General features: G+C 38.4%; 1 protein-coding gene across 3 annotated transcripts in view; it reads left to right on the top strand.

Moving 5' to 3' along the window:
• LOC120535390 (adhesion G-protein coupled receptor G6-like) overlaps window positions 1-18,821 on the top strand; it is a 56,365-nt gene extending 37,544 nt beyond the window's left edge. For all 3 annotated transcript variants that reach the window (XM_039763208.1, XM_039763206.1, XM_039763207.1), the window contains exons 9-14: window positions 7,268-7,362; window positions 10,281-10,396; window positions 13,061-13,329; window positions 14,830-14,929; window positions 17,216-17,499; window positions 18,086-18,821. In XM_039763208.1, the coding sequence (XP_039619142.1) occupies window positions 7,268-7,362; window positions 10,281-10,396; window positions 13,061-13,329; window positions 14,830-14,929; window positions 17,216-17,499; window positions 18,086-18,222 (1,001 nt within the window). In that variant the 3' untranslated portion in view covers window positions 18,223-18,821. The remainder of the gene's footprint in view (window positions 1-7,267; window positions 7,363-10,280; window positions 10,397-13,060; window positions 13,330-14,829; window positions 14,930-17,215; window positions 17,500-18,085) is intronic.
• The last annotated feature ends 729 nt before the right edge of the window (window positions 18,822-19,550 follow it).

The following is a 19,550-nucleotide window of genomic DNA, read 5'->3' as shown; positions in this document are numbered from 1 at the left end:
ATTCACTATAATACTACTAGCTCTGCATAAGCTCCTTGTCATTTCCTAAAGCTCTTTATTACCATTGATCACCTGTTCATCTATCATGAGTTTATAATACTAATAAAGCTTAATCTACATCTTGTAAATATTTATATTGAAGAGCCAATAAGAAAAAATGTAAAAAGTATTGAAAGGATTGCTAACTTCTAATTAGTAGGAAGTCCCGTGTTACAAAAAGAATTGGAGGGCTAATTTCTGCAGCTCATTCAGCCAAAATTGAGAATTCTTTTTTCAAATGAAATAAAAACTCATGCTTTTAATATTGTGATATGAGGGGGCCACTCTTAGCATCCCCCTCTGCCTAGCAATTCATTTTAATGTGAGGTGAAGTTGGGAGCATGCGCTTATAACGCATTGCCACACCCACCACATGACGAATAAGATGGCCATGTAAAATGCTATTATGATTAAAAACAAAAAGTACATGTTCAGGAATGAACATATGGAGAGCACAAACAAATATTAAATAATCTCTTGGTCTGTCTCCACAGGAGTTGACCCCTGGATACCAGGTTGGGTACTGTAAATCACTCCCATTTGATACCTTTTTATCTTATACCATTCTCAAAATCCTGGCCTAATATTTGCACATTACTGAACTATTCTCTCAACTGGCTAATCCCAAAATATCTCCTGGAGGTCATGTGTAAATGTACTGTATAAAGTCTCAAGGCTGCTATGACACAGTTCACCATAGTAACCACTGAGAACTTTGCCCACCTTAGCCTTACATATCTTTTTAAAGGCCAGGGGTCTCATTCATAATGGCGTGCAAAGAATTCACACTATAACATGGCATATGGACAAAAGCGGAAATGTGTGTACGCACAAAAAAATCCAGATGCATAAATCTGTGCGAACACCAACTTCCACATTCTTCCACTAAATAAATTTCGGTCAGCGTGAAAAGTAACGCACGTGCACGCACCTGCTGTTCCACCCTGTCTTCTCCCAGAATTACGCCTCTTTGAATATGCAAATCAATATGAATAGTCCTTAAGCTCAGCATTCTTTGAAAAGGAAATGGCAAAAGAACAGGGGAAAATAGAAGAATTTCAGCGAATACCAAGTGGAAGAAAGCAAAAACTTACTATTTGTTGGTTTAAACAGTGGTATAAACAACAAAAGAAAGTTGATTGAGTGACATAGAGTGTTGGAGAAACTCGAAATCTCAGGTTCACAAAGTCGCACAGCACCTGAAATAAAAAAGTTGTCAGATATCAAAGCCGTCGTGAAAAGGCAAGCCGTAGCCCACCATCTGAGTGTCATATGAAAGCTTATTAGGGTACAGAGAAATGAAAATAGGCACACAGTGGGGAAAAAAGCATGAATTGTTAACTTTAATAACGTAGTTTATTTTGTCATTAAAGTAGAAAATCATAAACTTCAACTAAAAATTGTTTAATTTACTAGTTTCTCAAATCCCATCATAACTAAAGTAACATGTTAAATGCTTTGTTTTGTATTTGATCTTCTATGTGCTCTATGTGTGTGAATCACTATGTGCTTCTTAAACAGGCTTTCACTTCCTCCGACAGGACACAGAATCCATAACATTCATGATGTTACAGCTCTCTGAATAATTAAAATACTGTGATATCCAGTATACTTGATATCATTTTCATGATGATAGAAGTTAAAGTATGTTATTAAACATGGGAACACGGTGGCACAGTGATTGTTCCTGCCTCGTGCAAGATGCTTGCTGCACTTTGTGTGTGACCTTCGATGATATAATTTATTGCAGCAGTACGGTCTCTTTCAAACATACTAACCTCCAATTCCTGCCCTTCCTTTTCTTTCTCCAAGTAACCAATCACCACACAATGAGCTCTGAAATAGACGTTAAGCCATCTCTAAGCTTAGAATGCCGATTCTTCAAAACTTTTAAGGAACATTGAAATATCTTCATAGTACATGTTTAATTATTCCATCCATCTATCCTTCCCTTGTCACACCAGCCCCACCAAGAATACAGCACGAGGCAGGAACAATCCCTGAATGTAGTGCCAGCTCCTCGCTAGCAAGGCAGCAACTTGTCCTCACATGTTTAATTATTAGCAATATAAATTATTTAAATGAATTAAAGTTTTATCTGTATAATAAACATATTTTGCTGCATTTCATCTTAAAAATTATATTGTCATCATATGTTCAGGTTGTGCAATATTATAACTGTATCGCAAGTTTACAGTGAGGTAATTGTACTTATAAGTACAAACAGTTCTACAAGGAGCAATTAATTAACTGATTCAGTGAGTTTATAGTTCTTGGGATGAAACTGTTTCTGAACCGCGAGGAAAGGCTCTGAAGCATTTGCAATATGAGAGCAATTCAATAGGCAGCATGGTTGAGGCAGCGTGGGCTAGATGCTGTATACCGATAGTAAGAGTAATATGGAAAAAGATGACCTGCTGTGGCAACCCCTAACAGGAGCAGCTGAAAGAAGAAGAAGAAGGTACAGTGAGAGTACCAATGCTAAAGCAGCTATGGTATTTAGAATAGTTTGACCATTCTGTGGACCATTAGATTGTTACAGGTTAATTACAATCAGATGCATTAAACTAATAAACAGTATGTAGTTAATTTCAGTGTATTTCTAAAGCCACATCAGGGATGTGGATCTAAAAAAAGAAAGGGAAACCATGCTGAAACAGTAACACTGCTTTGACGCTTGGTGCCGATAGTGTGCAAAACTGAGCGGAGAACTTGCGTATGCCAGGGTTGGAGCTACCATAAAAATGTGTGTGGTTTTACGCCAAGTTTAGGTTTTATACAACACGATTTGAATGTGTATTTGAACATGGAAACGTTCGTACGCAACATTTTTGTGCATACGCACCGTTTATACATGAAGCCCCAAGTCTCTTAGTTCAATTCTAAACTGCTTAGAAAGGAAAGACAGTTCCATTTCATCCTCTTGGGGACAATGTAATATCACCTTGAAGAGATAAGGAGGGCAAGAACTAGTCTTGTGCTACTCCTCCTCAACCCTGCCTTGAATGAATAGCATGGTTCAACCTTTGCACTGAGCCCATATGCTGTCTTCTATGAAGTGTGAGGTGTTCTGACCTCCTGCCAAACTTCCACAGCCTGATTGTCTTTCTAATTCCAGGCAGTTCTTCATCTTTTATGTCACTTTGCCTATAGAGTACTGGTAGAAAATTAGATGTTTGCACTTAAGCTGCCACTCTTTTTCCTTCCATGGCCTTACTGCATGTTGCCCTTTTGGGACACTTAGTAGTTTTATAGACCTAGGTAGGACCTTTTTCATAATGGCATTTCTGCATATGCCCCTTCTGCCAGTGTACATTTTCCTCTCTTCTTTAGAACCCTACTGGCCACTGTTCCTGATCTTGCTAAACTGTCCTGTCTGGCAAAGCCTTGCACTCATAATATGTTTATTCAGTAAAAAATATGACCATTCAATTCCACAGCTAAACACTGTATGTAAAGTACGTAAAGATCTAAAACTCAGTCAAACAGACTCCATTGTTAATTTTTCTGTATTTCATACATTGAGAAAAATCAGCTTTGGGTTTTCAGAAAAACATGTTTTGGTGTCTCTAAAACATGTTTTGAGCACCAGCTCCGCAACACCCGACAGAACAGACACAGGCACAAGTCCAGCACACATAAGGTTTTTATTAAAGTGTGGGAAATACTTCCTTTTTGTTTCTCACCTGCAGCACAGTACAAAGCACAACTACTGTTAATAAGCACAGCACACCGCACTTTGCCTTTTCTCTGTCTCCACACCTCTTCCAACAAGCTTTGTCTTCCAAATCCCCCAACTCTGGCTCCCCACGTGGAGCGAGGTGACTCCTTTTATAGAGCACCCAGATGTGCTCCAGGTGTCCTGTGATCTCCTTCCGGGCATACATCTGGGTGGGGTGGCAGTCCTACAGAGAAGGGCTCTGCCATCCCCCATGCGCCCCCTGGTGGTGATCATAGGCCGCAACAGGGTTGAGCTTCAATGCTCCAAACCTGTGGCACGGTAACAAGCCAGGGGGACTGCCCTCTGTTGTCCTGGGGGAGGTACTGCCCTGTGCAAGCTCTTTCCCTCGGTCCTTCAATTGTGAAGGATTCCCGGCCAGCTGTCCACTACATTGGATTCCTATGAAATTTTGTGGACAACATGCACTTATTAGTCTTAGGTTTTGAATGAATCACAATTATTTACAGTTCAAAGTTTTTAAAGCTGGTACTTACAACAACCAAAGCACTGCTCAGGAGTTTAAAAATATAGCATACTCATTAAGATCTTTGAAAGAAAGTCTTAGGAAATTTGAGTTTAATCCAAAGCTTAAGCTTAAATCTTCAGCTAAATCAGTTCATCTCACGAGGGTTTAGTATTATGCCAAATATATGACTATGACATATCTCCACTACTGAATGAAGTGAAAATGCAAAATTGCTCTAGTTTGCATTGCTTAATGAATATTAACTCATATGGGCTGCAGTACTGCTTTAATTTCCAAGGTTGCAGTGCACTTTTTCGGGTGACTTATAAATAAGACATTAAGGTTTGAATAAGAGTTGCTGTGGATGTTAATGCACCCTTCAATGGATAGGTTAGTTTCTACCTTGCCCCTGATGCTGTCAAGATAGGACCCACGTCTTGTGTCCCTAAATTGCATTAAGCAGGATAAACAATGGGTTTATGATTTTTGTTTCAGATTCAGCTGTATTTATTGTATGTGACAAATATAAAGAATTCTAGCTGACATATGTCATCTTAGCAAGTATGACATTTGAGTATGACTCCAACACCAGAGTAAGAGAATGAGTTATTAAGAGAAAATGGAAATATACCTGAAGTTATTTAGTGCTGGGCTAAATCACCATTGTTGTGGCATGGAGTCAAAGGTGCCCAACAGGTTCCAATTGTAAATTTAAATGAGTTTCGTGAAACAGACCCTTTAGGAATGCAATGCTTCATAGGGACTATGCAACCTGCCATAGTTAGTACATATCCTAGAATGTCACAAAGATGCTTTTTATCTGAATCAAGGAATGTTGAATATATTTTGTCACAATTCCCAGTATGTCATTGTCCTGTACACCAACCCTACTAAAACAACACCTCATGATGGGTGTCTGAATCTGCTAGTCATGTTGTTGTACAATTAAACTGTACCTGAAAATCGGCAGCCACTGTTTTAGGGAGTGGTGTCCCACACCATGACACCAATGATACTGGGTATGTTCTCTCTGTTATGTCCACGCAGGGATCAGGTGATCATCAGCCTCAAGACACAAGCAGAATTCCTTTCTGAAAAACTGACTGTAGCTTCTTCACAACTATAAAGTTCTGGGTTCAAATCCCCAGCTCCGGCACTGTCTGTGTGGAGTTTGCAAATTCTCAATGTCTGCATTGTTTTAAAGCTAAAAGTCTACTGTAGTGGCTGATAAATTGATCTTGAAATCACAAGGCTACTGGTTCAGCTCTCGTGACACACTCTGTACATCTTCACTTTACTTCACTTGTCTGTGCTCCAGCTGGGAAAATTAAATAACTACTGTATAGTATGTGTGCATTTGAAAAATTGCTTGCAATGGATGTATACATAATAAGGCTATTTGTTTCATACTCAAAAAGAGAAATATGTAAATAGATGATTCTTAGATTTAAGATATAATTCTAATAGTCCAAAAATTTCTCCTGAAGACTTTTGTCGTCTTGACTGTGACTAATGGAACTAAAATTATACAAGTAGTTCCACTTGGATCACTGCATGGGTGAGGAGATGGAGAATTTCTTACACACATCACATCAAGAAGCAATTTGACTTCTACTGTTTAAGGCAAACAGGTAATCTGAAGTGTGGAAATTAATCAGTAGGAGAGTTTTGAATGTAATACAATATTCATTACATTTGATCCTTGGAAGTGTTTTGCTGGCCTCATTTTGAAACAGGTAAAACTGGTTGATGGATATAAAAAGGGGCGGTACGGTGGTGCAGTGGGTAGCACTGCCGCCTCACAGGAGGCCCAGGTTCACTTCCCAGGTCCTCCCTGTGTGGAGTTTGCATGTTCTTCCCGTGTCTGCGTGGGTTTCCTTCCACAGTCCAAAGACATGCAGGTTAGGTGAATTGGTGATTCTAAATTGTGCTTGGTGTGTGGGTGTGTGTGTTTGCCCGCCCAGGGTTTGTTTCCTGCCTTGCGCCCTATGTTGGCTGGGATTGGCTCCAACAGACCCCCGTGACCCTGTAGTTAGGATATAGCAGGTTGGATGATGGATGGATATAAAAAAAATAAGGAACATCAGGTACAGCAGAATCATTATTCCGAGTCCTTGGGAAAGGGCAACGATTGTGGAACAATCTTAAAAACGTTGAAAACATCCAAACCCCTTTTCTTTACAACTAGGCTTACACAGAGATTTTAGTGATATCTCTTCAAGTCAATACAAACATGGCTTCTATTGTTGTCATTCAGTCATTTTCCAACCTGCTGTATCCTAACACAGGGTCACGGGGGTCTGATGCCAAGGTGTCAGCCAACACACGGTGCAAGGTAGGAACAAATCCCTGGGCAGGGCGCCAGCCCACCGCAGGGTACACACACACACCCACACACAAAGCACACACTAGGGACAATTTTAGGATTGCCAATGCACCTTATTCTATTGTTGTATTCATTCTGTCAGAAGATATGTCTGCCCACCATTAATTGTTTAGTCACTTCTATTGCCATTTTACATAAATAATATTTTGAAAATAATGTATGGATAATGGATATGTATGGCGTATGGCACTGTAACATTAAAATGCAGCCATTTATTAGTAGTAATAGCAGGAGGAAGAGGAGGAGGAATATTTATCTGCCTGCCAACCTGGTTGTCCAGTTCTTATTTAGCAGAGACTTAGGCAACATAGCAGAATACATGGAATACATTGAAGGACCTATCAAGAAAGTGTTAATAATCAGTCAGCTAAAATAACAGAGCGAATACTTACCAAGGTAGAAATTGCACAACATATCACATGTTTAAATGATCGTTAGAAATACACCCAATACTTGCATGTTTTAATATTTATATACGCTACCCAGTGACTGGTACGAAGAAACAGGCAGTCCGCATCTCAGGACTCCATGCATTTTAGCAATTTAAATAAGTGGGTATTTGATTGCTATACATCTTTTTAAGACATTAAAAGAAAAAATGGAAGATGCAGAAGTAATGGCGAATGATTCATATGTTCTTGTGTCCTTTTAACAGGTACCTGGTCCGACGCAGGCTGCCACAGCTCCAGTTCATCTAACAGCAGCGTCACTTGTTCATGTAACCACCTGACTATTTTTGCTGTGTTAATGGTAGGTTCACATTATTTATTGACTATTTTCATTCTTCATCCTGTAACGGAGATATCTTTAAGACATAATTTAAAAAAAAAACGACAATTTTAAAAAAAACAAACATACAATTATAGATTGTTGGTCACATTAGACAGCTTTTTAATATCTAATCGTGTCAGAATTGTATCTCAGACAACTTCCACTCTCTACCTCCACCACAAACCACTAACTTTTGGTGGAATATCCTGGAGGTAGTCAAGATATTGGTCAATGTGGACACAAGCCCACATAGAATGCTTCAAAGAAGCATTTGTTTCCGTATGGCGTTATTTCAGTGCCACTATTCTGAGCACACGTAAAAATATTGGCGACGTAAAAAGATTGCAAGTGCAAGTGTTGCATTTTGAAGAGAAATTTATTTTGAGCGTACAAAAGCTGAATTTGAGTGAACAAAATTCATTGCTGCGTGCAAAAAATGTATTTCAGTGTTTGCGCTTATCCATATACACACACACAATAGCACCCCTCTCGCTCAGTTTTTCATTTGCGCTTGCTGCAATGTGTTGCTTGCGCTCACAACATTCTCTGCTGCGAGCGCTCAACTCTCTGTACACCGTTATAAGTGTGCCACAAAACCAACCAATCACAGACTTGGTTTCAAAAATTCTGATTGGCTCTTACGGTCTCCAATCAGCTCGCTAGCTGCTGCATTCCGGAAACAGTCAGTTGGCATGGTTGTATAATGCAACTACATTATACTACACCAACGATAGTCTTAACAAATAATATATTTTAAAATAAAATAATTAAAGATATTATCCGCAAATTGGGGTTTAATTGAGTTTAGCTGGATTTAGCTACATTTCGGACTGTTTCCGGAATGCAGCAGCTAGCGAGCTGATCGGAGACCGTAAGAGCCAATCAGAATTTTTGAAACCAAGTCTGTGATTGGTTGGTTTTGTGGCACACTTATAACGGTGTACAGAGAGTTGAGCGCTTGCAGCAGAGAATGTTGTGAGCGCAAGCAACACATTGCGAGCAAGCGCAAATGAAAAAACTGAGCGAGAGGGGGTGCTATTGTGTGTGTGTATATGGATAAGCAAACACTGAAATACATTTTTGCACGCAGCAATGAATTTTGTTCACTCAAATTCAGCTTTTGTACGCTCAAAATAAATTTCTCCTCAAAATGCAACACTTGCACTTGCAATATTTTTTTACGTGCGCTCAGAATAGTGGCACTGAAATAACGCCATATTTCCGGTTTCAGCTCATGCGTTGCAAGGGAAGCTCGTTTGTCAGACATTACTGTTCTGAATTCTTGTTTCAAACACTCACTTTAGCGGTTTACAATTTTTTTTCATCTTTGAAAATGCTTACTTTTTTGCAAAAAAGACTAATGTGTTCTTTTCTTAAGACAAGGTGCAAAACTTTGAAATATCAATCCATGTCAAAGCTCAACATATAGATGGCTCAGCTTTAAACACTTAGATAGAGCAATGAGCACTGACTTGGTTACTTCACACCTACAGTGCTCTTCAGAACAAAGACAGCATCAGTAGTTTGCTTTTGATGCAATCAATGTACACTGAACACTTTCTGCAGAGCTCTTGAAAAAGGAAATACCTGGGACTGGCAGACATCCTCACTCTCCTTCCTTGGTATGGTTATGAGCATTACTGGATCACAAAATTTCAGACACATTGCACTAGTAACATTTACTCAAAACCACTTAATTTTTCTCTTTTTTTTCATATAAACAAAGTCGTACCATCATAGAAGGTTGGAATTTGTCTGGAATACATTGTTAATTACTTATGTTTGTTGTTCCCTTTTATTTTTCGCTTGTTTAAACTTGTTAGTGTTATTCAAATTATGTTATTTTGTTGTCATTTTGTGTATTTGTTTGCATGGGCACCGCTACAATCTTACATGGGTGCTAGTCACATTCGCCTTCTGACTCACAACACTATGGAGGCCAACAGCATCAGTTTGTTCAAGACCTTGAAGTTGATTTAAGGAAATTTTTTAGATTAGATTTTGTTTTGCTTCAAATTAAAGCACCCTGTACTGAAACATGCAGATTTAGAAATTACAGTAAAAGCAGAAATGCTGTACACTTTAAAAAGCTCTCCTGTCCACAAACCTTATCGTGTAATTGCATTAATACCCGTTTTTAACAAAACGGTACTTATCTGACCCAGGCATACAAATTTTATGAGCTATACCAGGGGTGGGCAACGTCGGTCCTGGAGGGCTGCAGTGGCTGCAGACTTTTGTCCCAACCCAACTGCTTAATTAGAAACCAATTCTTGCCAGTCTCAGACCTTATTTAATTTTATAGGTTGTTAGTCTGCAATGTTTGATTCTTATATCGTAGATTTTTTCCTTTCCAAAGATATCCTCCAAATCATTTGAAGCCTAAAACATAATTTTCAGTAGTTCAGATTTTCTGTTAAGTGTTTTATTAAATCAAACAGCGCATGATGAACACACACAGATGTAATTGGAAACAAGTTAGATGGAGAACTGCTGGCTGCTTTGGCATTCACATCTTATTGCTAATAAGGAGCCATTAAAACAGTAAATGCAGCGGTTTAAGATTGAAATAAGCAATTAAGGGTGGGGAAACTTAACAAGTGAGACCAGGAAGCATCAAAATGTCACTTAAGCAATAAGTACTTTATTAGCAATAATTGTCTTCTCATTAAGAAACAGAGTGGAACAAAAACGCAGCCACTGCAGCTCTCCAGGACCGACACTGCCCACCCCTGAGCTATATCATAAATATCAAAAAAAGTTGTTTAAGTAGCCAGCATACTCATAGCTCCTCAAGTTTGTGTACCTTTAACCAGTATGTGTTCATTCTGGTCATTTTCTTAAATATCCAGGTGAGCAATAGAAAATCTACAACTGAAGTACATTTTTATTGATAGGTGGATCCACAAGTAGATGCGAAGAACTGGCAGATCCTCACAGTTATTTCTTATGTGGGCTGCGGACTATCAGCTGCTTTCACTGCAGTCACTGTTTTAACATACCTTGTATCCAGGTAATCATTTTATCATTTCATTTTCTCATAAACTTATTTCTTAGAAGTTGATTCTGAAAGCAGGGTTTTCTGGATGGCTTTGATACATTATGGGATTTTCATGTTACCATTTCTTCTATTATAATCAGACGGTTTCTTTTGTGGACCACAGGGGTGAGTACAGCCACACTCATCCGAAACAGGCAGGCAGAGACACGAGTTCAGCACAGCATGTGTTTATTTTCATCTAGGGAAAAGCTTCTTCTTTGCTCCCCAAAGCACAGCACGTATATACAGCACCGCAACACAATTCACAGTCCTTCCTTTCCTTCCAATTCACAGTCCTTCCGCCTCCACTCCTCCCTATCACACACTTCGTCCTCTTCCTCCCGACTCTAGCTCTCTGAAAGGACTGAGGTGGCTCCGTTTATGCCGGCCCTGGGAGTGTTCCAGGTACCTCATTAATCGGAAAAAAGCCCAATGTAGGGCTTTGCAGCTCCCCCTGGTGGCGCCCACGGAACACTGCAGGGCTGTGCCAAACACTCCAACTCCCAGTGTGCCCTGTGGAAATTCATGGTGTCACAGCCGCCCAGGAGGACTACCATTTAACGTCCCAGGGGAGGTAGTGCCTTGCTGATGCCCTTTCCTCCAGGTCCTTCCATTCAGCTGGCAATCCTGATCAGGTAATGGCCATGGCCACCCGTCACACTTTCTTAACCTTTGAATTGATCCATTCATCTAAATGAATCTTACTTTTGACTTCAAATGGCAGCTGAGGGATCTGTCTTCTATTTAAAAACAAAACTCTTACTCTGTTGCTTATTTTTGCTTTTGCTCAACTTGCTGCATTTGGCATTTTTATCTATTTCCTTTTGTTGCTTCTTCCAGGAAGGGCATATGGGAATGATAAGGATGTGGTTGGTTGAAGCATTTGTATTTAAAGCATTTCAGACAAAAATAAGCAGTGTTCCAATTTGCATTGATGATCAGAGGGCCTAGTTGTTTAATTAGTACCTTTCTAGGTCCCTTATGCCAATAACTACCACTACAGGCTTCTGATCTAGTTAGCCACAAAAATTTAATTTTGAGGCCACTAAATCAGGCACTTTGAGGAACAAAAGTTATGACACTTTGATGCTAGTTAAATCTGCTACTAATTTCCAAAGCATGGTCTAAAACAAGTAAAGATGTGCTTAAGTGAACTACTATGCACTGATGGAGAAAACAGTATTCATAATTAGAGGTACAGCTAAAGTCAAAACCAACATTTTATAACTAAAAACAGATTCTTCATATTAACCCATCAATCCTTTCAAATTACCAGTCAAAAATCTTTATTCATTTCCACACCTGATGTCCTTTTAATTGTTTCTATTCTCTTTTTCTTCCTTGATAATAAGCACCCCCACATGTTTCCAAACTTCACATTGCCGAGAATGTCCTTGCATCAGTTAGTCAGTCAGTCATTTTCTAGCCTGCTTAGTCGTGAACAGAGGTGGGGATGGAGCCTATCCCAGATAGCAAAGGGCCCAAGACAGGAACAAACCCTGGACTGTCAGTCCATCACAGGGTGAACACACACACCAAACTCACACTAGGGCCAATTTAGTATCGCCAATCCACCTAAACTGCATGTCTTTGGACTGTGCGAGGAAACCCACGAGGAGAACATACAAAATCCACACAGGAAGGTGACCTGAGATGTGGAACCCTATCCTTACATCACATGCTCAATTTTCCCCCAGTTTTGCACACTCAGATGTTAAGCACCAACTGTCAAGAAGACCTGTCCAGGCGGAGAGTAACGTTTTGATAAATATTTATAAGTTAAAGAGTATCTTTTAATGAAATTATTTGCTTTATTACTTTTCTAAAACATATTTTATTGCTTTTCAAGCCATTATTTTGTAATAAAGCCCAGTGCTGTTTATGGGAGATGTCGTTTCTAGCAGCACCCTGCAGCTATTAGGGTTAACACCGCCAGGGTCTTTCACTTCCTAGACACTCAGTTCTAATTCAGATAATTCTCAGCTCTAATAGCCACCATGTGCAGCCCCATTCTGGAGCCAAAAATTATCCTTTTACTCACATACTGTTCCCCCTACTCTATGCCAGTTTTCATGTAAATTGGACCACAGATGATGAGCGTTACAATATTTTTTGGCACAGGGCATTATTAATTTTAAAACAATGTAAGAGGTGCTAATTATACCTTTAACACAGGACAAATTCCTCAGATGTGAATATTTCTGGTTCACTAACCAGCGGACACTTGAGCGCCGTCTTCATCTTTCCAGCTAAGCATCTCCTTTACGCTTCAAGAAGTTCCCCTTATCCGTATACTGAACTATCTTATTCCAAAAATAAGGAATCTTTCACAAAGCATAACCTTCATTATTATATTTTATCAGTGTTTACATGAAGTGCAAAAAACTGCGAAAAAAATTAGAGAGCTTTATTCTGAATCCATTCACATTTTGAAGCACTCTAACACAAACAGTGAAATCTGTTTACTAGGAAGGCATCATCATGCAAACATTTTGAGCAGCTCCTTTCTATTTCTTATATCACCTTTCAAAGTGGGAGTACAATATATACAGTACAATTATGGCAAGCAAGTGAGAAGAAGCTGAACTGCTTGAGCTGGTGTTTTTGCCTCTTGTCATTCTCTGTTCTTACACACAGGAAGTCCAGGCGGGACCACACTAACACAATCCATGTGTGCCTCAGTGCTGCCCTCTACTTGCTCAATATGACCTTCCTGCTGACAGAGTGGGTGGCCAGCTTGAACCTTAACACCCTCTGCACCATCATCGCAATCCTCATGCATTATGCCCTTCTTAGCAGCTTCAGCTGGATGTTTGTGGAGGCCATCCACCTGTATCTCCTCATGGTGAGGGTCTTCAACACCTACATTAAAAAATACATCACCAAGCTGTCTGCCTTCGCCTGGGGTAAGTGTGTTTCTTGGAAGCTGCAGATAGGAAGTATTGTACATGATGTAGTGAAGTGAGTGAAAATGTGACCTGTCAGCACTTAGTATTGCATAAACCTTAAAATCTATGCCTACTTGTTTACTTATGTCTCCAGTGGAGCAACAGTTAAAATAATAAAAAAAATCTATTTTCAGTGCACATAATCTCTATTCTTTTATGGTCTGTACTCCTGTTAAAACCTAATGATCTCAATAAAACTTCTGTAAAATTACTGTCACTCAAGAAATCACTTTATAATTTTGTAAAGCATTATGAAACATTAGTAGTCCATGGCTTACCTAACTGGTTTCTCTTCATATGGGTATATTGGATGCAAAATAGGCTCTTCACCTCCATGCATATAGCAGAAAGCATCATCTCAGCCAGTGGACCCAAAGAAGAACTCTGGGAGCCCAAGTGACTAATCCAGCTTTTGACTACAAGAATGTCCTTTCTCAGCAGCAGCATGGTTTGTTTTGTGCTCTGCTGAACACATAAGTGACGGCACGATGACGCAGTGGTTGTGCTGCTGCCTCGCAGTTAGGAGACCCGGGTTCGCTTCCTGGGTCCTCCCTGTGTGGAGTTTGCATGTTCTCCCCGTGTCTGCGTGGGTTTCCTCTGGGTGCTCCGATTTCCTCCCACAGTCCAAAGACATGCAGGTTAGGTGCATTGTGATCCTGAAATTGTCCCTAGTGTGTGTGTGTGCATGTGTGTGTTTGTGTGCGCACCCTGCGGTGGGCTGGTGCCCTGCCCAAGGTTTGTTTCCTGCCTTGCACCCTGTGTTGGCTGGAACTGACTCCAGCAGACCCCTGTAAGTTAGGGTATAGTGGGTTGGATAATGGATGGATGAACACATAATAATAAAATTCACATTAGGAACCAATTTTCATTACAAAAGTAGCACTAGTAATTCTTGCAAACATACACAGCAGAAATGTCTGCAGCAACATGTAAAGTTTAACTGTTGACCTTCTAAATTTGTGAAAATATCTCACTTCATCATATCGATTTGCATTAAACTACTTCCTGTAGGTACTGTATATGACAGGGATGTTCCTGGAATAGTTTACAACATATGATTTTGGTGGTGTTAAGGAACATGAACTATCCCATTAACTGGCTGGAAGGCCAATATGACTGAACAATTAAAGGAGGCTCAGTGTCAGAAATATATGACTCCCAAAACCGCTAGATAGCAGCATAGCTGGGCTTCAAGAACCATTCCCATAACTGCAAGGCATCATGGGATTTGTAGCGCCATAAGGCAACCCTGCTGTGGTCTGTGGGTGCCACCAGAGGGGACTACAGATAGTTATATTCCTTACTTTAGAGAACATCTGAACAAAGCAGTGGAAAGTCTATTCTGACAGCATCAGATTTATCATATAAACCAGTAATAGAAAGGAGCCTAGCAAACTATATATTTCTGTTTATCTTCCCTTTCTTTCTTTCTTTGAAATGATTATTTTCTAATTGCAGGTATACCTGCCATAATTGTTGGCATAGTTGCTTCTGTGCGTCAAGATTATTATGGACCCACACCGATAAAGATTGGAAATTCATCATACACAAATAATATGTAAGTGCTGAGATCAGCATCGTCTGATCTGTACAGAAACAGCAGGACTCCACTTGGGTACACGTTGGCTTCTAGTTTGAAATGAAGAGTTAAAAATAAAATTATAAACAGAGAAACTACATAGCAGAGACAGAGAATTAAAGCAATTTATTCATTCTCTTTCTTTTTTTAGAAGCAAGCTCTTCACCTTTGCAGGTGAATTTAAAAGATGGCTTCAGTTAGGATGACACATTTTGTATTCTCTGCAAGTCATATTGTGTCCTCCATAATGTTTGGGACAAAGACAGGTTTCCTTGATTTACCCCTTGGCTCCACAGTTTAAAATTACAAAATCAAACCATTCTTATGTAATTGCAGACTTTCATTTAAAGGGTATTTGCATACATTTCGGTCACACCGTGTAGAAATGACAACACCTTTTCTACATGGTCCCCCCTATTTCAGTGCATCATAATGTTGGGGACACAGCAATGGTAATTATATTAAACCAGTCAATAGCACTTTATAGTAACTTTCATTAATAAAGCATTAACAAGCAATATGTAATGTTTAACAGATCATGAGTTCATGTTCATTCAAATAATTATAAATGTTAGTAATTGATAATTCATACATTAGGTAACTTACTTTTAAACATTTAAATATGATTTAACAAAAGGCTAGTAAGGCATTTTTTTACCATTTGTTAACACATTGCTCATGTTGACACTGTATTCACTAATGTCTAGCTGATTGGGGACAAATATCTTTAAATATTAGTTGCACATCCTTTATTGATCACATGCAGGTGTGTGTACAATCTGTAAAACTGGTTAAGTTCTGGCCTGCTTGTAACACTGTAAGAATTTTTGCCAGCTTTCACACTTTGCACGTTTTCAAATCAGTTATTCATAAATTGTAGATGTTTTAAACAATTTCTCAATTGTAATCATTTGTGCATTTTTATAAACCATTTATCCATTAGTTGTAAATGTTTTCGCAGTAACTCTTTATGCATTATACAGGTTTTCACAGGTTTATGAACCATTTATTCATTAGTTGTGGAGGTTTTTGCAGTACCCAAATTTAAAGTTGCAACTATTCATGCATTATAAAGGTGTATAAATGGGTAATTAATACATTAATAGGCACTGGGCTAAAACATGACCAAGTCTGTGCCCTGCTGAAGAAAGCAACATGATGTAAGGAGTAGTTTGTTGAACAGTTTAGTTTTATCCTTGTAACAGAAATTAACGTCAGGAACAACTCCGTTTGAATCAACATATTGTGACATCCTGTCAAATAAAACACACTCGGGAGCAGCTTGTCCAGGGGAGTCTTCCAAATGTAGACTGGATTTTTGTTTGTAATTTTAAACTGTGGATCAGAAGGGTACATGAAGGGAAAATGTGTATTTGTCCCAAACATTATGGAGGCCATTGTAACTCCTTGGTGATTGTATAACCCATAGTTGAAAGTGTATAAAAGAACTTCTTCCATGTTATTCTTCTGATTGAATTTATCTTTATGTTATACCCTGTCATTAACAGCATAGATCATCACAAGGCTCTATTCAGAAAATAAGAGTATTAAAGTGCATTTGAAACAGAAAAAAATACAAAATCCATCTGGAATCAAGTGTTTGTCATCTATTCAATCCCTTTAAAAAAAACTTAGAAGTCATTCAGGTTAGGAAATAACTGATTGTCCAGTGAGCCTCTTTCAACTAGCCATTTCTCCCAGAGAGACTCAAATCTGCTCAACACCACTTCCTACCAGATGGTATGTGCGTAATGCAAACCCCATCAGTGGGACTCACCCAACACGGACATGAGCCAGAGACAAGCACCAGCACGGTCCCAGCTATTAGAAGTCTATTGCACCATACCGACCCATTACAGTTCTGTCATATGAAATGCCTTTTAATGTTGTTTTGTATTGTATTTGAAGTAATCACCTTTAGACTAGCTGAACCTTTTGAGCTGACTTTTGTTTTAGTTAGAAGTATCAAATAAAGCTCTTCAGAGGTTATTTTTTTTGTATTTAATGTAAAGAGTGGAAAAATTGCTTACCCACGTTTAATGCATCCAAGATGAGCTCCTATTAGGTAAGCACAGCTGAATAAATCAGGTCAATAAAAACTGAACAAATCAGAATGTTCAGCCAATCATGCTTGTTGTAGCTCTTTTCCAGTTGTTCAATCACCATTGGTCTTCTTTAAACCAGTGGATTTGTCAGACATATTGTAAAGTTACACAAAGGCTGAGATCATGGTCTGATTTTTGTTTTCTTCTTTTCAATTTCTAGTTGCTGGATCAGCAATAAAACCTATTTTTATGCCTTAAACATCTCCTACTTCACAATTGTATTCATTTTTAATTGTGGAATACTGATAGCAGTGACAACAAAGATTGTGTATTTCCAAAGATTTGCCAAGGATCCATTAAAAACTAGAAGCTTCTGCAAAGATTGCAGCACTGTCCTGATTCTGACCTGCCTGCTCGGGACCACTTGGGGCCTAGCATACTTGGGGTATGGACTCTACACTCTGCCTGTGCTCTACCTGTTCACCATTTTTAATTCATTCCAAGGTAAGTGCCACTCGGTCTTAGTAGTCTATAACAAACTGTAGACATACAACAAGGAAATGCACTTGTTTAATAATGAGGTACATGAGATCAGTGCTTTAAAATAAATAGGAAACATCCAATGACTGTGCTGGCCCCAAAGGGCAACAATACGTAAAAAACACAACATAAATGAGTAAACGCAGGGAAGTGGAGAAAAAAGTTGTGATTTCTTTCTCTATATGATTTCAGGAGCCTTTGGCTGGCTTTATTATTCAAGGTGATTGCTCCAAACATCTTTACAGGGTTAACACGATTAGGGGTGAAAGCAAAAGATATAAACCCACCATGAAACCACAATATTATTTATACAGAGTGAAAGGTTTCACTGGAAAATAAATTCACATGAGCACAAAAATGATTCTGAACTTATTAAGTAGACATTTAAATTGCCTTAAATCAGTAGTTGTTACATTTGCAAAAATAAAGTGTAAATTACACACGTACTGCAAAAAATTAATTCTGCATACAGCTTACTAAAAGTGGGTTCTGTGATGTCTGAATAAAGTGAAGGAAGAATCTGATTAATTTATTTGGCTTATTTTTGCAGGGCTTTTCATATTTTTCTGGATTTGTGCTGCACAGAGGAAAAATAAAACACAGTCAGATGAGAGGCAATGTGCTACTAATACCGATACAAAGGAGGAGAGTTTGTTCCCTGGCATTAAAATTAATCCAGACAACTAGCTGGGTGTTTTGTGTGAATAATGTGTTATGGTAAATTCTGAGAAACAAAGTAAGAAATATTTTTGATGCATACGAGTATAATATTTAAAGACTTTACACTTCTGAAATTGTCTAATGCTTTTTACACAGAGCTTTTGTTAGCCTTAAAATATTTGTAAGACATGTTAATGGGATACACTGTCTGCTCAAATTAAATGTAAATATTATGAAGTAGGTGGTATGGTAAGCATCTACTTGAATAAACTGGGTCCAAATCCCGACCTGGACATTATCTCTATGGAGTCTGCACATCATCCCCAACCCAAAGAGGTGAATGTTGGGTGTACTTGTGGATCATTTTTGAATGAGTTTGGATTTGTGCATGAATGCCCTGTGATGGATTAACACCCTGTCCTGGGTTTTTGCTGCCCTGTGCCCAATGATGCTGGGAAAGTTCCAACCCTTCCATAGCCCTAAACTTGATTATGCGCAAGTTGATGGATGGTGCAGTCCAAGTGCTCTTGGATGTGAAAGCATTCCATCTAGAATTACTGTAGTGGAGAAAAAAGGCATTTTATGTAGTTGATGGAAATTAAAGGTTATGTGAATTCTTAACCAAAGAAAAGGGAAAAAAGAATGCAAATTGTTTCTCTAGATGTTATTCATATCTTAAAGAAAAAAGGAAAGCATCGAGAATGTAACAAATGTCTGAATCTAACTATATTGCCTAATGACACAATCACAAAAGATAAATTTGAGAGTGCTTTCTCTGCTTCCTACTATATATATATATATATAAATAAATAAATATAACATTTATTAAGAAGGGAATTTATTCTTACATAACTTTTATTAAAGTTTTGTTTTATTTCATGCATGCTTGTATATTTGTTAGTACATATTATTTGTTTCAAAGTATTTGAGTCTACATATAAAGAGACTAAATAATGATTTCTCTGGCTCTGTAAATTTCATATGTTGATTTAAAACTCACAAATTTGTCAAACTGTATGTTTCTTGCAAACAATAAACTCAGAGGTAGAAAGTTAATGTTCCTTAAATTACAAACATTACTTATTACAGTACACACATATACACATACACACACACACACACACACACACACACATATATATATATATATATATATATAGTGTATATGAAATTCATTTCCATCCACTCCATCACCTCATCAGCTAATATTTAACATCTCAATCCTAACATCACACTTGAGAGAAACTCAGTATAAAGTCTATATTACATGCTTTTGTATGTACATGTTTTTAAATTTTTTTTCCCTTTGTTAAAGCAAAAACCATAATGCTGATTAATCATACCAACTCTAAAGT

Source organism: Polypterus senegalus, chromosome 9 (genome assembly GCF_016835505.1).
Source record: "Polypterus senegalus isolate Bchr_013 chromosome 9, ASM1683550v1, whole genome shotgun sequence".
Classification (NCBI taxonomy): Eukaryota; Metazoa; Chordata; class Cladistia; order Polypteriformes; family Polypteridae; genus Polypterus; species Polypterus senegalus.
The sequence above is the reverse complement of the archived record's forward strand: the minus strand, read 5'-3'. Positions and strand labels throughout refer to the sequence as shown.